At 41.6% G+C, this 20130-nt stretch overlaps 1 protein-coding gene across 3 annotated transcripts in view; it reads left to right on the top strand.

Annotated features, from left to right (window-relative positions):
* Positions 1-12946: 12946 nt before the first annotated feature.
* SLC12A9 (solute carrier family 12 member 9) overlaps positions 12947-20130 on the top strand; it is a 162882-nt gene continuing 155698 nt past the window's right edge. For 2 of the 3 annotated variants that reach the window (XM_068116579.2, XM_068116576.2), the window contains exons 1-2: positions 12961-13146; positions 17232-17457. In XM_068116579.2, coding sequence (XP_067972680.2) covers positions 17250-17457 — 208 coding nt within the window. In that variant the 5' untranslated portion in view covers positions 12961-13146; positions 17232-17249. Of the gene's footprint in view, positions 13147-17231; positions 17458-20130 lie in introns of all 3 variants that reach the window. The other variant, XM_068116578.2, reaches the window with a different exon arrangement.

Raw genomic sequence — 20130 nt, 5'->3', positions numbered from 1 at the left:
CCTGGAAGCAAACGGAGCAAGTGTGCACCTTGCGACCGTTTGCGTCCAGGACGTGTAAGGCCGGTACACTCGTTTACCCACCTGCACACGTATAAAGTACTACTTTTTTTTTGCACTTGTTCGAAGCACTCGACTTGCTCGTCGAGCGAGCAACTTGCTCGGCGCTCTAATTCTGTATTATTTAGTTAACCAGTTTGTGTGAAACCTCAACCTAAATATAAAAATTGATCTGCTTGATGTTAGTTTAAGGGCTGTTCCAAATTTATCCTGATTATGGTATTGCGACAAAAAGGCTTATATCTTGGGAACGACTGGTCGGATTTAGACAAATTAAAACTCGTTCGATCAACAAATAAATTCATGACAGACAATCCCACCTCATGCCGGTCCAGAATTACTGTGAAAGATGGAGATTGGATAAAAAAAAAAAAAAAAAAAAAAAAAAAAACACTCCCTCACTGTCCCTCATTGTCCCTCATGTCCATTCTGACACGGAACCAGTGTTGTTGTTTTTTTTTGACGAAATTTGCCAGATAAATAGCATGAGTGGCACGACGAAATGATTGGATTTTGGTGAAGACCCAGGTCACCGGGTGACGTTTCGTTGCTAGCTGTTCAGCTAGCAAAATTTATCCTGACCGATTCAGTTCAAACTTTGAACAATCGGATCCGGGCTGTTGTCAACGACTCGTCAACAACCTCAACCTAAATTTGTGGGTAACAACCACCCTCTGGTCGAGGCTCATAGAAGGGGTGATGCTTACTGATTCGGCACGCTTAAAATAGGTGTTAATGGTGGGATGTCAGAGGTTTTGGCGTGGGCTTAATAGTCACACTGTTTGGAAAATAATGCTCGATGCAACATGATCCTAAAAAGAACCCATCCCTACATCGAAGGATCAGGAAGGGAAGGAATGGAAAATTTGAAGTATTAAAGTTACGGAACTCAAAATGTCTGGGTTTGGATGGAGTCATTAAAGGATTGAGTCATTCATTGGTTTGATGATGGTCCTAATATTTTGATAAATGTTTGATAATGGTCCTGGTAATTTTAGTCCTAGGAATAATATATGCTAGTGGTTTGTCTGAAGGTTTTAATGACATCGGATTTTTATCTATCTATAATTCCAGTAATCTCGGTGTGTGTGTCGGTCTGTCTGTATGCGACCGCTGTTTCTCAACAACTACCGGTCCGATATACTTGAAACTTGCCAGGTATATTGGTGGGGACCCGAGGATGTGCCTTTTCAAGGTTTGAAATTAATCGGACGGGTGGGTCCCAGGGTGTGGTCGCCGTGCTCGCGGGCCGTTCGCTTTGGCTCTGCGGATGGACCGAACCATTGCATGTAAATAGAAGGGGGGTTCTGTGGTCGTTCGCTTTGGCTTTGCGAATGGACCAAACCATTGCATGTAAATAGAAGGGGGGGTTCTGTGGTCGTTACTGCCACGTGGTTTCAAAGTTTTGTTGTTGTTGTTTGCACGCATGTTTTTTGCAAGCACGTACGGGCGAGCACGTACGTGCGGGCACGCCCTAGTATATATAAATTGAGGTAATATTAAGTTATGGAATTAATTGCTTTCAACAATGCAAAGGGTGACAAAATATGGGATTTTAATGGGATTTTTTAATGGGATATTGGTTTAGGAATGTTTAGAGGTCATTGCAATGTGATAATGACTTGTGACCATTTGTTGTCGAAACGTTTGGGACCATTCAAAGGTTGGGTTGTGCTAACGTTTCCACAACGTCGCTACAACGTTTCACTTTCGTTGTTGCAACGTTTTGCTCCAACGTTTTGGGAACATTCAAATGTTGTGTTTTGCTAACGTTTCCACAACGTCGCTACAACGTTTCACTTTCGTTGTTGCAACGTTTTGCTCCAACGTTTTGGGAACATTCAAATGTTGTGTTTTGCTAACGTTTCCACAACGTCGCTACAACGTTTCACTTTCGTTGTTGCAACGTTTTACTCCAACGTTTTGGGAACATTCAAATGTTGTGTTTTGCTGACGTTTCCACAACGTCGCCACAACGTTTCACTTTCGTTGTTGCAACGTTTTGCTCCAACGTTTTGTGAACATTTAAATGTTGGGTTTTGCTGACGTTTCCACAACGTCGCTACAACGTTTCACTTTCGTTGTTGCAACGTTTTGCTCCAACGTTTTGGGGACATTCGAATGTCAAGTGAATCGAATGAGAATTCAGGAATTATTTCATTATTAACGATTAATGAAGTACTTATTTAATTAATTACATTTCTTATTACATTACAGTAATTACATTACAGTAATTACCTGAGGTAATTACAGTAATTACAGTTCCGGTAATTACAGTAATTACAGTAATCATTACAGTAATTGCAGTAATCTTATTACAGTAATTACATTACATTAACTCAGGCACCTTTTGAGTAAGGAAGCTGATATTTGGACATGACACTGACCGAGTGATATGGCTGTCAAGGAAAAATTTGATTTATTGATTAATCATTTAATAAATTAACTCGTTGATTTATAAATGACTTATTTAATTAAAAGTCCTCAGAGACACATCTTCGGATGAAATACTTGCAGATTGGTTATGCTATGAGCCAATTGATTAAGGAAAATATTTTGTGATGGCCATATTGGCAATTTCATGGCCATATTCGTGGCAACTCAGTTAGTGCCACTGCACCTTTAAAATGCATCCCTGCGTTCATTTTTCGATCGATTGAGTTGAAATTTTGAACAATCGGATCTGGACTGTCGTTGTTAACGACTCTAGCACGCACTCGTCCAATCAGGATGGAGCGGTATGGTCCCCGGATCATCACTGCCCGCAGTTTTAATTAATTTTACTTTTTCTCTTGGGCATATAATTTTGAAGACATGCATGTCATGATAGAGGAAATGTTTGTTCTGTTAAACGGAATAAATGTTGTTTATTTGTGTGGGTGTGTATTTTGGTGTATTTGGATATATTTTTCACGACTAATTCCAGTTAACATCCTGCACAATTTGCTCGTTTGCTGGCCGAGTCGAAATTGCGTTGAGTTTCTATGGCATGCGCCATTAAAAGCGCTGTGTAATGGTTGAGCTCCCTTTATTTCGTTTTGGTCATGCGGATGAGCAAACAAAGTGACAAATGCTGCGACTGGAGCAGTAAAGGCGATGTTTTTTTAAATGGAAACGATTTAATGAGGAATTAAAAGTGGGAGGGGGCAACACCACGCATACCTCTTTTAAGGTGTGTATAAACCCTGGAATAAACGTGGGAGGGGGCAACACCACGCATACCTCTTTTGAGGTGTGTATAAACCCTGGAATATTTCAGCAATCAATACGATGCTGAAATGATGTAATTTATTGTGTAATATGGTCGACCTTGGGTTTGTTTGGGTTTGTTGTTTATTTTTGTGGGTGTCTATTTTTGAGTATTTTGGATATATTTTCACGACTAATTCCAGTTATCGTCCTGCAAAAGGTCTGCTCGTTCTTTTCCTTTGAGTCGTAAATTCCTGTTGAACTCTCATTAAAAAGCGGAATTAAGTACGCTGTGTGATGATGGAGATCCTTGATGACGAATCAGGAATAGTGAATGAGCAGACAAATATCACGGATGGTACACCAGATAGGGAAAATGTAGATGAAACCCCTTTTGCTCAGGTGCTGTGTAGCGCTGCACAAAGATCCATATGAGCGGGGCCTGGGTGCTGTGTAATTAGTACACAAAGAACCAATTACTAGGGTGCTGAATAAACACAAAGATCCATTTTTGGAGCTGGTTCTCCCGGTGCTGTGATTTATTCAAAGAACCAAAATCTTGTAAGAATTAAGATATGATTTGTCGACATCATAAATACTTTAATATATGTAACGATTTTTGTAACGATCATCCTGCAAAAGGTCTGCTCGTTCTTTTCCTTTGAGTCGTAAAATCCTGTTGAATTCTCATTAGAATGCGGAATTAAGTACGCTGTGTGATGATGGAGATCCTTGATGACGAATCAGGAATAGTGAATGAGCAAACAAATATCACGGATGCTGCGGCTGGAGCAGGGGAAGCGATTTTTGAATTGTTCAGTGATTATTCGATATTGTTATGACTTATTGTCAATAGGTATACTAAGTGGCCATGAGGTAGCCTGTTGCTATGTACAGTTTTATTCTATTGTTGATTATACCACATAGCTGTGGTGATAAAGGAAATGTTCGTTTTAAATAGATGATTATGATAGGACCATGACTATAAAATCATGATGATTATTATGAATGATATCATAGGGTTCAAATGCAGAATGCTGCATGAACTTGGGAAAGAACTTTCAAGCCCTATGGGATAAATTGCGTATTACAAGCGATGGAGTTTCAAAATTTAGCATGATTGAAGAAATTTTACAGTCTTATTTCAGGAGTTTTACGAAATTTATATTGCCAAGAGATTTTGGATACTATTAAAAGAAAAATGATGAGATGTTTTTCCCAATGAACTTTAATATCTGCCATCCATTTTGGCTGTCTCACGAATGAAGGATGAGTTGCCTTTAGTGGTTGCAAAGAAAATTTGTGGAGACCAGGCAAAATGGGGAAATATGTCAGATATGACCCTAGGACAGGACGGTGATTCATCAATTAACATGAGGTACGAACCAGAGGTGACGACCGATGAGATTCGATCTCAGTCAATGGATGGACCTGTCCTGACATCATTGGGGAAAGGGCTTATGCAAGGAGTCATCCAAAATGATTAATTTGATTTATTGATGAATATTGATGAATTAATTGAAATTGAATAATTGATTGAATTGTTAATTGATTGAATCTAATTGATTGAATTTAATTGAATAAATTTAACTGAATAAATTGAACTGAATAAATTGAATTGAATATATTGATTGTTTGATTAATGAAAATGCGGTCTCAAGAAAGAAGCTTTGATATCTTTGCGAGATATTATCAATGTGGAGACAACCTGGGAAAATTGAGCAAGGTGGTGAGTTTATATACAGATATATATGTGCGGTTACCATTGTGTGATTTCCCCGTCAAACAGAGCGGACACCTGAGGATTCACCCATTTCATACTGACCCTCCGGCTCATCTGCAAATACTGATCTGTGAGATTGGATTGTGCAAAAGCCACAGCTGAGGGAGATTCTCTGGAAATCACCGTGTGAACAGGTGGAGAGACCCTTCCTGGAGGTACGAGTGAAGCTTTAGAGGAACAAACTACAACACATCCAACGCTACTTTGATAAAAGGCAGAATGGGAAATGGAGCCTACAAGAATACACAAGGACAACCAGAGATTCCACAAAAAGGTACTTGTACACATCATATGTACGACCGTTATGGTGCCGAAGCTATAAGGCAGGTCGAGAATTGGTATTTGTGGACAAAGGGACATGATGAGGAGTTTCCAAGAGATGGTACATTTGAGCGAAGTCGATTGGAAAGATTAGAACAAAGATTGAAAGCCAGAAAGAGACAGAATCTAACGGTAGACTGGCTTGCATTCCATCTTTGGGATGGTGAATCCAGACAACGGGAACAGCAAGAACAGATAACGGATGTAGAATTTAAAATAAAAAGGATACAGGATACAGTGGAGGAGACAAATGCACAACTGCCCTCGAAATTAGGAATGAAAGTGACAGTTGTCCCATCTGATTTCCAGTTGTCTCCCCAAAAAGGACGGTACAGAGAATTTTTTCGTGTTTCAGGAGATAACGAGAGATTGCAGTGGCAACTCAGGGATGTAGAGATGCAGCCCAGCAATACAAGTGCACAGGTGCACAGCCCAGGTAACGACAGAAGCCGGTGCTTCAACTGTGGAGAGATGGGACACTGGATAAGGAGATGCCCATATCTGAGCAGAAGACAATTTCGACAGGGAAACCAAGGACAAAGAAACCAAGGACAAAGAAACCAAGATCAAGGGTACCAGTGCTGACCGATACCTCAGACAATGATTAGGCCTTCATTGCGACAAATCCCAAATGACGATTGGCCTCAACAAATTAGATTACTGGACAAACATGAATAACTGTCGATGATTCTTGTGTCTGAAAAGTTTTCAGAGCAAGAATGATTCATTTTTCTTTTTGCTTGTTAACAAATTAATAATTAATTGATCAAATGCCAAAATTGGATCTTCTATTTTGGGCACAGCAATTTTAAATTTACAAAGTTTGGAACAATTGCGTTGCAATTGTTGGCAAACCAAGTAACAAGAGTCACATGATGATCAGGTGGGAATTTCGGACTATTGTTCCGCACAATTGATAGGTCAATGGTCGACTGACATGCAAATGGGTGTGTAGTCAAAATTTGGATAGATTATTGTGAAGGCAGAAAGGGTAATTTCAATTTGACATCATAAAGGTTTTCTAAGAATGGACTTTTGGTTCATTTGTCTATAAGCATTTTGAATTTGATTGACAAATTTTATGAAATTGAAATAAAATTGACACCCATCTGATCTGTAAATAATGGTTCCAACGCAAACAAATATGCATAATGCATGTGTGTGTGTGTTTTTGTGTATCAATCTTACAAGATTGTTGACACCGACAGTGTGCCTGTCTGGAAATGGATAGTTATATGTGGATGGGATTGGGATATGTGGATGGGATTGAATATCCAGAGAATCCGTAAAATAAAATAGAAATATAATTTGATTATGAACATTATCTCTTTTGTCAAGGGAAATGGAATATAAAAAATTTGATGTGCTGGGTTATGAGCAGCCATTAATTAATAGTAAAATTGTGAGTAATTTTGGGATTCCATTTTTGATAGAATGTATATGAGAATAACATCTATTTATGGATATGAGCTTCATAAAAGGAAATGAGGAAGTACAAAATCATCCAAATTTGGGAGAGGTCTTACACTGACTTCCCAGAATACTCTGCTCATGGATTTTATATATATAAACTTGAATTTTATCAGCATATAAATTGTGCTGTATGTATGGATGTGTTTTAGGCATAGATGATATGGGAAAAGAGTAAAGAAAATTTTGCTGGTTTGAACTATTGTGGGTTTTCAGTTCTGGAGTTTAAACAAAGTCACTGGTTAACAGATGAGAAAGGATAGTAAATAAATTATTCTCTGCTGGGCAAATTAAGTACGATATTACTAAGACTTATGAGAGCTATTGTTCCGCCTTACAGCAGTGGAAAATTATTGGAAAAAATTAGATCCAACATAATGAATCTATAAAAGAATGTGATAGGGATAATATCCTCAATTTGTACTAATTATTTGATTGTGGGTAAAGGAATTAAGTCATCGTAGTGGATTGTTAACAGCAGCCTGAAAATGTCCTGAGAGTGTGCATCCATGTAATCAGAAATCCCAGATTTGTTTTTACAAACAACATTTTGGTAGAGGTCTTGTGTGGAACACTTCCTTGGTAGATAAAAAACGGTACTGCATGCTGGCAGCCACTTTTGCGGCCAGTTAGGCCAAACAAATTGAGAGGAAATTGTAGTTAAATACGTAAGTTACACATGGCTATTTGTAAAAAAGGAAATTTGTTGAGATGGGAAACATTTTTTCGAAGGTTTATTAAGGTGTTATAATATGACATGTGGCAAGGCAAACTATTGGATGGGAAAATTAGATCTGGCTATAGAATAAATTTATTGACCCCTTGAAGTTAATCCTTCGAATCATTGTTTCACTGGCATTTTTGTTCAAATTGGAAATAGTTTGGTAGAGCTTTGGTTAAAACCTTTGGTTGCGGTATCTTGGAACGAATTGATAAACCATAGGAGATTGATAAGAATAGAAACAAATATGGACCCAAAATAGAAAGTTGGATTCATGCCTCTCATTGCAAGCAAGCACATGGGGCTAAGGTGGACGATCCCACAGAAAATGAGGCTGCACCTAGCAGCCCAGCAGAACATTCAGTGGTAGAAAAATGATAGTCGTGATTTACAGTCATTTGAATTACATTTTAACACCCCTTGCATTGATAAACATTACATTTTCAACATGTGATATTCCTACTTGGAATATTGACATTTATTTGCCTACATGACATACAATTATCTACTGATATTAATACAGCATGAGTGAAAAAAATGTATCACAACTACACTCATGATCAGGGGATTGAGTTCAACCCCGGGAGATAGGGGGATCAGGGTAAGACAAATAATCTGATTATGTTACATATTAAGGGATTTTCTTTATTTACCTTTTAGGAAGCTTGTTAGTTTGGTATATAATGTTAAATGTCATCGACATATAACTATGTCATAGGTATGAACATATACAAGGAGTAGCAGACTTGTTTGTTGGTTTAGTAGTTATATTGGCAATTGTTTTAGTGGTGGCTTGCTTGAAAGCCTTAGTGACGGTGTGTTTGAATAAGGTAACCAACAACACGATGATAACGCATGAAGTGACAAATGAGGAAAGAAATGTGGAACCAGAAAAGGAAGACTTTTATGGCAACATAAACAGTAGAATTAAGATAATGGCATAACGACAATGTTATGAGTTGTGTCAATTACAATATCAATGAACTCATATCACCACGAGTGACACACTGTTAAAAAAAAAAAGAGGGAAAAGAAAAAGTGGAGAGGAATTATGGTAATAATACATTATGCTTAATTTGTTGGTTTGGGAAAATTGTTGTTGGGAATTAGGTATTCCCGTTTGTGATTGTAATCATATACAATGCTATTCTTAGTTTAGTAATAAAATACATACCTGATTGAATATTATTTGTGTGACGCATATAAATGAATATAACTTTTTGAGTTAAGGAAAAACAACAAATTGTTGAATGTGAAACTGTCGGAAGATATACATGATTATGCTGATTTCATGGTAAGATGTACCCTATCTGATTCAGTGTGTGCGGAAAGCAGATTCAGATATGACTGAGCATAAAGATAAGACGAGATCACATTTTGGAGGGATTGCTAACGGAATTGGGAAGAAGTTCGAGAAAGAAAATTTGTGGCTAAAAAATGAAGTTAATCGTGGCATACACCCTCTTTCTCAAAGAATGATGAAGACATTCTCCCGTGTAACTTGGAGATGAATGCTTACCTTCACCAAGGAAATTTATGTGACCATTTGCCTGGATCACACTGCAACATATGAAAGAAAGGCGATCACTTACTCTTGTTCGAAGACTTCGAACATTCACCACATCAGAAGTTGCAGGACAACGACATTCTACCTGCAACCTCTGTGAAATGCGGGGACATATGTTATTACTTCACCAACGTCCGGGGAACCAGCATGGAGCTGCAAAAACGGCTGTGCCCTTGTCACAACAGCTGTGCACGATTCTGCTGGTTGCTCCTGGTAAGGACCATGAATGACCTGAACACCATGGTCCCAACATCAGTGTGGATGCATCCGGCATCCCTGTTCCACATCTTGCTGGCCAATCAACGTCACACCAATACTTGCTGCCCACTCACAATGAGGGAGGAGGCAAGTCGACTACAACTGGGTGAAGGCCTTGTTCAAGGAATCATTATGGTTCACAGCAAAAAGTGGCAAGAATGCTACATGGAGAGAAGGGTCAGTCTATGACTCCGCAGTGTTACCACAACAGCGAAATCCTACACGAAGTAGTGCAGGAGCTATGAAGACATTAGGAGAAAATGTTTCATACCTGGATTCAAACACAAGTGATCAGCCCTTCCTTTCAAACAAAGTCAACATTTGTGTGGAGGCAAACGTTTTTTGCCAGATGGTGCAGATGCTTTACAAAACTTGAAAATGAAGTGAAATTGTTGTATCTTGGTGATGGTGAAGTGTTGTTTTGAAAATATATTTGTGATGCAAATGCAATAGATTGAACGATATGGAAGAAGTCAATGACCAACGAAATGTTTTGTGATTCTTGCAGGATGACGGTGTATGCCTAAGGGAATTTGATTACCAAAGTGATTGATTATTTACTTATACTTGTAATGATGTTTACTAGTAGTGATTGATTGTTTACTTATATTGATGTTTAGATTAATGGTTAATATAAACAAAAACAAAAAGATGAGGGAATTGTGGAAGTGTAACTCAGTGTAACATATTGATTGGCCCTGGTAACTTATTAATTAACCTGGTAACAAAGCAGATACATTTTACATGCAAACTCTGTTAAAGACGAGTTTGTAAATGAGTGTCAGAATGTGTATGAACAATGTAATCTCTTGAAACACCTGGTCAAGGCCCCAGGCTAGAGCACCCCCCCCCTGCTGTGTAAATGGAAATCACAGCAGGAGGGGAGCGAGCTGATGCCAGGACTCGGTGCGATGCATGACCTCGGGACATTAGCGGAGAGGAGATTAAGTCCAGTTTGGCGATATAAACGAGAGCAAACGTTGAGTAAGGTAGACTTGTCCTCAGAAGCCCTGCCCGACGGAACGATGGAATGAACGAGTACGGCGCTGCGGAAGAACATCAGCCGAACGAAAAGGACCATGGAAAAGAGTTAATCTCAGCCATTGAATAATGCGGTATTATTTGGTAAATGGAATGAAGTGAATAATAAACCAGACCTTTTGTAAACCTGAGTCCGGTCATTGGAGTCCTGTGAGTCATACACAAAATTCTACCACAACACCAACACCAAAACACGAACATCAAAACACCAACACCAAAATGCCAACATCAAAACGCCAACACCAAAACACCAACACCAAAACACCAACACCAAAACACCAAAATATGAACAGCAATACACCAACACCAAAACACTAATACCAAAACACCAACATCAAAACGCCAACATCACAACGCCAACACCAAAACACTAACACCAAAACACTAACACCAAAACACCAAAACACGAACAGCAAAACACGAACATCAAAACACCAACGCCAAAACACCAACACCAAAACACCAGCATCAAAACACCAACACCAAAATGCCAACATCAAAACACCAAAACAAGAACACCAACACCGAAACACGAACATCAAAACACGAACATCAAAACACCAACACCAAAATGCCAACATCAAAACGCCAACACCAAAACACCAACACCAAAACACCAACACCAAAACACGAACAGCAAAACACGAACAGCAAAACACAAACATCAAAATACCAACACCAAAACACCAACGCTAAAACACCAACACCAAAACACCAACATCAAAACACGAACATCAGAACACCAGCACCAAAACGCCAACACCAAAACGCCAACACCAAAACACCAACACCAAAACACGAACACCAAAACACCAAAACACGAACAGCATAACACGAATACCAAAACGCCAACATCAAAACGCCAACACCAAAACACTAACACAAAAACACTAACACCAAAACACGAACAGCAAAACACGAACATCAAAACACCAACACCAAAGCGCCAACACCAAAACACCAACATCAAAACACCAACACCAAAACACCAACATCAAAACACGAACATCAAAACACCAACACCAAAACACCAACATCAAAACGCCAACACCAAAACACCAACATCAAAACACCAACACCAAAACACCAAAACACGAACAGCAAAACACCAACATCAAAACACCAAAACCAAAACACCAACATCAAAACGCCAACACCAAAACACCAACACCAAAACACCAACATCAAAACACCAACATCAAAACACCAACACCAAAACACCAAAACACAAACAGCAAAACACCAACATCAAAACACCAACACCAAAACACCAACATCAAAACACCAACACCAAAACACAAACAGCAAAACACCAACATCAAAACACCAACACCAAAACACCAACATCAAAACACCAACACCAAAACACCAACATCAAAACACCAACCTTAAAACACCAACATCAAAATGCCAACATCAAAACACCAAAACAAGAACACAACAATCCCATGACTCGTACTCAATGCCTTGGTGTACTCAATGCGATTTTTTCCATAGAGCGGTGTTGGAGATATAAAGGTGCAACGTTTTTCTTTTTTCCAAGATGGCGCCTGTACCAGGGGACTTATGACGTCATAACACCAATAAAATATTCTACAGGAGGAGGCGCTCATATGGTGAAAATTTTATGTCAATCGGACCAATAATTGCAGTAAAAATGAATTTTTAAAATGCAGACACGGGCGTACTACCGGAATGCTTAACCGCGCTTTTCGCTTCGCGAGCGCAAGGTAATGAAATCGAAGGATTTCGGTGACGATGCGCGAAGCAGTAAAAAGGAGATCGATATTAAATGATTATTTAAATGCATTTTAATATTCTCATTTCACCAATATGGTCACGTGTTCGTTTAACGGTTAAGATGGCCGTCTTGAGATGTTGGGATGCTGAGTTCGAGCCCCTGTAAAAGTGAACGAACACCAGGTGGGTTGATTCAGGTTGTCATCGTCCAGATGCGAGTCCAGCAAAATGAGTACGAGATGACGTGGACCAGGGGCACTGCATCAGCGGCACAGCCGCGCACCACAACATTAATATGCAATCATCAGCCGTCGGCCTTACGTACGTAATAAATAGATGGCCCAAAAGTCCGCATCTGACAAATGTGCTCCCTCGATCCAGGAGGATTTTGTTATCACCAATCGGTGGGTGTCGCGCGCAGATCATTAATAAGGATCATGAGTGTTCAGATCTACAATACTCTATATGGCCCATTCCTAATAGTTCTGCCATGTTTTCTGTGCGTCGCCATTTCCTGTGACAATCTTGATGGAAATCTTTGCAGATTTTAACAAACGCCGGGAAACGAAAAGTGCGGCACAAGAACAAGCGAATATGCGCTCATAATGCTGAGAGATAAAACATAACAGTTAGAAACAGAATAGTTTAATAAACAACAAGGCTGAAGATGTAGCGTAACCGTAAAGAAAACTACCGATGGGAAAGAAAAAAAAAGCAAACAACCCATAAAACAGGAAGTGCGAGCTCATAAAATGGGCGGTGCCCGAGCTCGTGACCGGAAGTTCACGCTAATACAAATGGGCGGTGCCCGAGCTCGTGACCGGAAGTTGCTGTATATGACCTGTAAGAGACACAAGCCTTGGTGTTTGTGGTTTTGTTTCGCTTTGTGTGGAATTCGAAGTCTTCTCATTGTCTGCGTTCCTCACATCAGCACCTGTTTACCCTGTTTGTGTGTACCGGTCTTCGTTCACGTTACGAGTCTCACGGAACTTCCATGAGGTACATGCTCAACATCCTTAAGTTTAACTACATTCATCTCAACGATACCACACCTGTTGATTTGCCACCTCCTCTCCCAACACCACACCTGTTTATTTACCACCTCATCTCCCAACACCACACCTGTTTATTTACCACCTCATCCCCCAATACTACACCTGTTTATTTACCACTTCATCCCCCAACACCACACCTGTTTATTTACCACCTCATCCCCCAACACCACACCTGTTTATTTACCACCTCATCCCCCAACACCACACCTGTTTATTTACCACCTCATCCCCCAACACCACACCTGTTTATTTACCAGCCCATCCCCCAACACCACACCTGTTTATTTACCACTTCCTCCCCCAACACCACACCTGTTTATATACCACACTTTTTTTCTGACACACTTTCACAACCCACACCGACATTGTTTCTCTCTTTACCCCCCCCCCCCCCCCCCGCTCCCCTCTTTATCGCTGCAGCCCCCAATAGGTACTCAATTTCTCTCTTTACCTGAACCATCCACATCCTCCTTGTCTCCATTTTCCATCCTGGTCATTTGCATATTTTCTCCATAATTAAGTTTTAATTTTTATGTCTCCTTCACAGTTTCATTCACATTCTGCAGTCACATGAAAAAGTAAGTACACCCCATGTAAAGTTTTGACTTTTTCAACATATTTCAACATACAGCTATTTGATCTTCATTTCAACAATATTGACAGATAAAGGTGATATAACATAACAAATATCATGAAACATTTACATTTTGTAGTCCATTGTATAATTTTAATAAACATAAATGCAAATTCCGCATGTGGAAAAAGTGAGTACACCCTTGGCTCTAATAGGTGGTATTGCCCCCTTTGGCAGAAACAACCTCAAGTAGGCGTTTCTTATAACTGTCTAGCAGTCTCTGACATCGACTGGGAGAAATTTTTGCCCACTCCTCCATGCAGAATTCTTTCAGCTGTGCGATGTTTGAGGGGTTTCTTGCATGCACAGCTCGTTTCAAATCCCCCCACAACATCTCGATGGGATTTCGGTCCGGGCTTTGACTTGGCCATTCCAGAACCCTCCATTTCTTTCTTTTCAGCCATTCCTTGGTGGATTTACTGGTATGTTTAGGGTCATTGTCATGTTGCAAGGCCCACCTTCGGTTGAGCTTCAACTTTCCGACAGATGGCCTCACATTATCCTCAAGCACCCTCTGGTACAATGAAGAATTCATAGTGTATTCTATGATGGTGAGCTGCCCAGGCCCTGATATTTCCACCACCATGCTTTACAGTTGGTATCAGGTTCTTGTGGTCAGATGCTGTCTTTGGTTTTCGCCAAACATGTCTTCTGGTACTGTGGCCAAATAGCTCTAACTTTGACTCATCTGTCCAGAGCACATTGTTCCAGAAGTGCTGGTCTTTGCCTAGGTGTTCATTGGCAAACATTAGTCTTGCCCTGATGTTCTTTCTGGACAGCAAATGTTTCCTCCTGGCATACCTCCCATGTAGATCAAATTTGTGCAGCCTCTTTCTAATGGTAGACTCGTGCACTTTGACATCAACAGTGGCAAGAGCTACCTGTAGGTCCCGTGATGACATTCTGGGGTTCTTAGAGACTTCTTTCAGCATCTTGCGGTCTGCTCTCGGGCTGAACTTGCTGGGGCGGCCTGGCCTGAACAAGTTGGTAGTTGTTTGGAATCTTCTCCACTTGTCGATGATCTTCCGGACAGTCGAATGATTGATTTCAAATTGTTTGGAGATCTTTTTAAATCCCTTCCCAGACTCGTAGGCATCTATAACCTTCTTTCTGAAGGCCTCAGAGAGCTCTTTTGATCTAGGGATGGTGACGCCGCACACTTCAACAACAAAGAGCAAAACAAACCAAATTTCTGAGGTTTAAATAAGACGAGTTCCTCCAAGATCTTCTCTCACGGTGTTCTAATCATTTGCACCTGAGCTGGTGCACCTGATTCTAATTTTAGGTATTTGAAGTAGTGATAAATGTAGGGGTGTACTTACTTTTTCCACATGCGAAATTTGCATTTATGTTTATTTAAATTATACAATGGACTACAAAATGTAAATGTTTCATGATATTTGTTATATTATATCACCTTTATCTATCAATATTGTTGAAATGAAGATCAAATAGCTGTATGTTGAAATATGTTGAAAAAGTCAAAACTTTACATGGGGTGTACTTACTTTTTCACGAGACTGTATATTGACATCACCCTGTCGCCCCCTATATGGACATCACCCCACCCCCCTATATTGACATCACCCCACCCCCCTATATTGACATCACCCCGCCCCCCTATGTTGACATCACCCCGCCCCCCTATGTTGACATCGGCCCACCCGATATGTTGACATCAGGCAGCCCCCTATATTGACATCACCCTGCCCCCATATATTGACATCACCCCACCCCCCTATATTGACATCACCCCACCCCACCCCATGTTGACATCACCCCACACCCCCCCCTATATTGACATCACACCACCCCCCCTATATTGACATCACACCACCCCCCCTATATTGACATCACACCACCCCCCCTATATTGACATCACCCCGCCCCACTATATTGACATCACCCCGCCCCCCTATATTGACATCACCCCGCTCCCCTATATTGACAACACCCCACCCCCCCTACATTGACATCACCCCATCCCCCTATATTGACATCACCCCACCCCCCCTATATTGACATCACCCCACCCCCCTATATTGACATCACCCCACCCCTCTATATTGACATCACCCTGCCCCTCTATATTGACATCACCCTGCCCCTCTATATTGACATCACCCCGCCCCTCTATATTGACATCACCCTGCCCCTCTATATTGACATCACCTCGCCCCCCTAAATTGACATCACCCCACCCCTCTATATTGACATCACCCCGCCCCTCTATATTGACATCACCCCGTCCCCCTATATTGACATCACCCCACCCCCCGATATTGACATCACCCCACCCCCCTATATTGACATCACCCCTCCCCCCTATATTGACATCACCCCGCCCACCCATATTGACATCACCTCGCTCCCCTATATTGACATCACCTCGCCCCCCCCTATATTGACATCACCTCGCCCCCCCCCCCTATATTGACATCACCCCTCCTATATTATTGACATCATCCCCTCCTATATTATTGACATCACCCCCTCCTATATTATTGACATCACCCCCTCCTATATTATTGACATCACCCCGCCCTATATTGACATCACACCACCCCCCTATATTGACATCACCCCACCCCCCTATATTGACATCACCCCGTCCCCTATATTGATATCACCCTGCCCCCCTATATTGACATCACCCCGCCCCCCTATATTGACATCACCCCGCCCCCCTATATTGACATCACCCCGCCCCCCTATATTGACATCACCCGCCTCCCTATATTGACATCGACCCGCCCCCCTATATTGACATCGCCCCGCCCCCCTATATTGACATCGCCCCACCCCCATATATTGACATCGCCCCGCCCCCCTATATTGACATCACCCCACCCCTCCATATTGACATCACCCCACCCCCCTAAATTGACATCACCCCACCCCCCTAAATTGACATCACCCCGCCCACTTAAATTGACATGACCCGCCCCCCTATATTGACATCACGCCGCCCCCTATATTGACATCGACCCACCCCCCTATATTGACATCACCCCACCCCCGCTAAATTGATATCACCTCGCCCCCCCTATATTGACATCACCCCACCCCCCTATGTTGACATCACCCCGCCCCCTATATTGACATCACCCCGCCCCCTATATTGACATCACTCCGCCCCCTATATTGACATCGACCCGCCCCCCTATATTGACATCACCCCGCCCCCCTATATTGACATCACGCCGCCCCCCTATATTGACATCACGCCGCCCCCCTATATTGACATCACCCTGCCCCCCTATATTGACATCACCCCCGCCCCCCTATATTGACATCACCCCCCCCCCCCCCTATATTGATATCACCCCGCCCCCTATATTGACATCACCCCCCCCCATATTGACATCACCCCGCCACCACCCCCTCCCCCCAAGCACGACACTCTACGTGCAATGGCGAGTGAGCAGACTCCCCTGCTACACTACAGACTCACCGGGGGCTCCATCCAAGCACCTGATGCCTCTGCCTTGCTGCGGCCTACAGGGACGTCTGGATGTGATGTCAAACCTGCAGACTCACCACGCCGCCTGGGCACCTTGTTTGGTGTTGTCGTTCCCACGATGCTGTCCATGTTCAGCGTGGTGTTGTTCCTGCGATTGGGTCAGTGTTTGGTATTGAGAAAGTAGAGTGGGGATCCTGGCAGAGGTGTGTTGTTTCCTCGGAGAGGAGCAGGGTTCACCTGAGAGATCTTTTGTGGGATAAGTACAGAGATGGTGAGTGTAGTTCGTATTTGAGGGGGTTCAGGATGGTACAAGTTCAAGGTAAGGCAGTTTTTTTTGGGGGGGGGGGGGGGAGGTGTAGTTTGTGAGGGAGGTGTTTGGGGTGGTGCAAGCTCAAAGCAAAGTGGTGGGGAGGGTGGAGTGACTGTATTACTTGTAAATAGTTGGTGATGATCTTGGAATGGGCGATGAGATGTGCCGAGATGATGGTTGATCACAGGTAAAACGTTATTAATTTACTAACTACAGATTTCTCATTGAACTCGTGCTTTTCGTTTGTACATTTTGGTCACGAAACTCAAGTTGCTTACTCGATGTATAAATACAAAGGTGTTTTTATACCTCCACCGACAGTCGCCGGAGGCATTATATTTTCAGGTTGTCTGTCTGTCCGTCCGTGATAGGTTTTCGTTACCGTGATAACTTGAGAAAGGCTGAAGGGATCTTGGGCGAACTTGGTGCAGGTATGTATAATGAGGTAAAGATGAACTGATTAGATTTTTGTGCCAAAGGACAGAGGCTAAAGGACAGAGGTCATGTTAGGTAAAAACGAGAACAATTCGACTGTCGCCAATATGCCTCCACATCGTCCCACAACGGGTGGATGCCATCACTCTGCATATGTATGGGTAGGGGATCACGTTTGTGAAATTTTGTGTTGATCGGATAAGGTTCGTTTTTCTATCCAATATGGCTCGGCCATCTTGACAAAGCAAACCCATGCCAAACCACGTGACCAATGACATCATTTTCAAACTATATGCAACAGTGCTGTTCGGTATTTGTAAAATTTTGCATCGACATGGTGAGCGGTTTCAGATATAATTATTTAATATTTTACTTCAATCCAACATGGCTGCCAAACCATGTGACCTATGACGTCATAAATTTAATATTTCAATACAAATGGGTCATAGATCATGTGCATGCAATTTTAGATTTTTCGTATAAGGAATTCAATTAAAACATTTTTGGCTGGTATTCCACTTCACCTATGATGTCATCATTATCATGATTTTGTTCCCCCATTGGGAGTACTTGACAATGTGCCAAGTTTCAATTTTTTCCATTCAGCGGTTTCCAAGAAATATATTTTTAATTTGGTTTTAATCGAAGATGGCTGCCATACCACGTGACCTATGACATCACAATTATCATAAAAACATTCTGCATGGGTGTCACTCATACCCTGAAAGTTTCGTCTCAATCGGACATTTGGTTGCTGAGAAAAACGAGGACGGACGGACGGACGGACGGACGGAAGGCAGGCAGGGCTGACGGACGAACAACCCCGAAAACGTAATGCCTACGGCGACTTTGTCGGCTTATGATTGGCGTTGCTTATGATTGGCGTTGCTTATGATTGGAGTTGCTTATGATTGGAGTTGCTTATGATTGGAGTTGCTTATGATTGGAGTTGCTTATGATTGGCGTTGCTTATGATTGGAGTTGCTTATGATTGGAGTTGCTTATGATTGGAGTTGCTTATGATTGGAGTTGCTTATGATTGGAGTTGCTTATGATTGGAGTTGCTTATGATTGGAGTTGCTTATGATTGGAGTTGCTTATGATTGGAGTTGCTTATGATTGGAGTTGCTTATGATTGGAGTTGAAAATGTATGTTGCCATGCCAAATTGGGAACAGGTGATGGGATTTTGAACAAATTTGGTATAAGTATATATTATGGTGCAAAGATGAACTGATTATATCTTGCCATCAAAGGTGAGTATTGAGGTGGTTTTGTGATTTTGAAAAGGTCAGGGGTCATGTCAGGTAAAAATGTGATACCTGACACCAGCTGAATGGATTTAAATCGAGCACGGTACAAATATGTAGAATGATGTAATAATGTGTACGGCGGCTTATCGATCGATGTCATAACAGCGAAGAGTGTCGTTCTAGTTACCCCACCCGCTACTGAAGGTGGATGGAGGTTGTTTTCACCCCTGTCTGTCTGTTTATTTGTTACTTGTGAAAATCAAAGATTTTTCAAGTATATTGGTTGGTCTTGTGCGTTATTTTGTCTGTCTGTCTGCCTGTCTGTCCTTTTTCTGTCTGTACGTCAGTTTCCTACAGGTCACAATATTAAACCGATCTTCATGAAACTTCACCAAATGGTAGAGTTTGTGGTCCGATAAAATCCTATATATTTTTCATCCGGTTGAATTGAAAGTTGAACAGCATTTGCATTTTGTCACTAAATTGGGAAACCAGCAATTTTGAGGTCAAAAGGTCAAAGTTCAACTCAAGGTGAAACTTGTAATATCATAAATTTTCTTCTGAAAAATGATCGATTTTAATCCGATTAACCCGCGCTTTGATTAAGATCATCGATCATAATTTTAATCAAATGGACAATTTGATGTATCCATGGCAACGTTTTTTGGGCCGGGGGGGGGGGGGGGGGGAGGGGTGGATTTTGCAAATATCGTGGTCTCCATGACATCTTCTTGTTACTTGCGAAAATCGAAGATTTTTCAAGTATATTGGTTGGTCTTGTCAGTGCGTTATTGTTCCCCGTCGCACAGCGGAGCGAAGGGGGCTATGGTTTTC

The sequence above is a fragment of the Myxine glutinosa genome, chromosome 5 (genome assembly GCF_964187855.1).
Source record: "Myxine glutinosa chromosome 5, kmMyxGlut1.1, whole genome shotgun sequence".
Lineage (NCBI taxonomy): Eukaryota > Metazoa > Chordata > Myxini > Myxiniformes > Myxinidae > Myxine > Myxine glutinosa.
The sequence above is the reverse complement of the archived record's forward strand: the minus strand, read 5'-3'. Positions and strand labels throughout refer to the sequence as shown.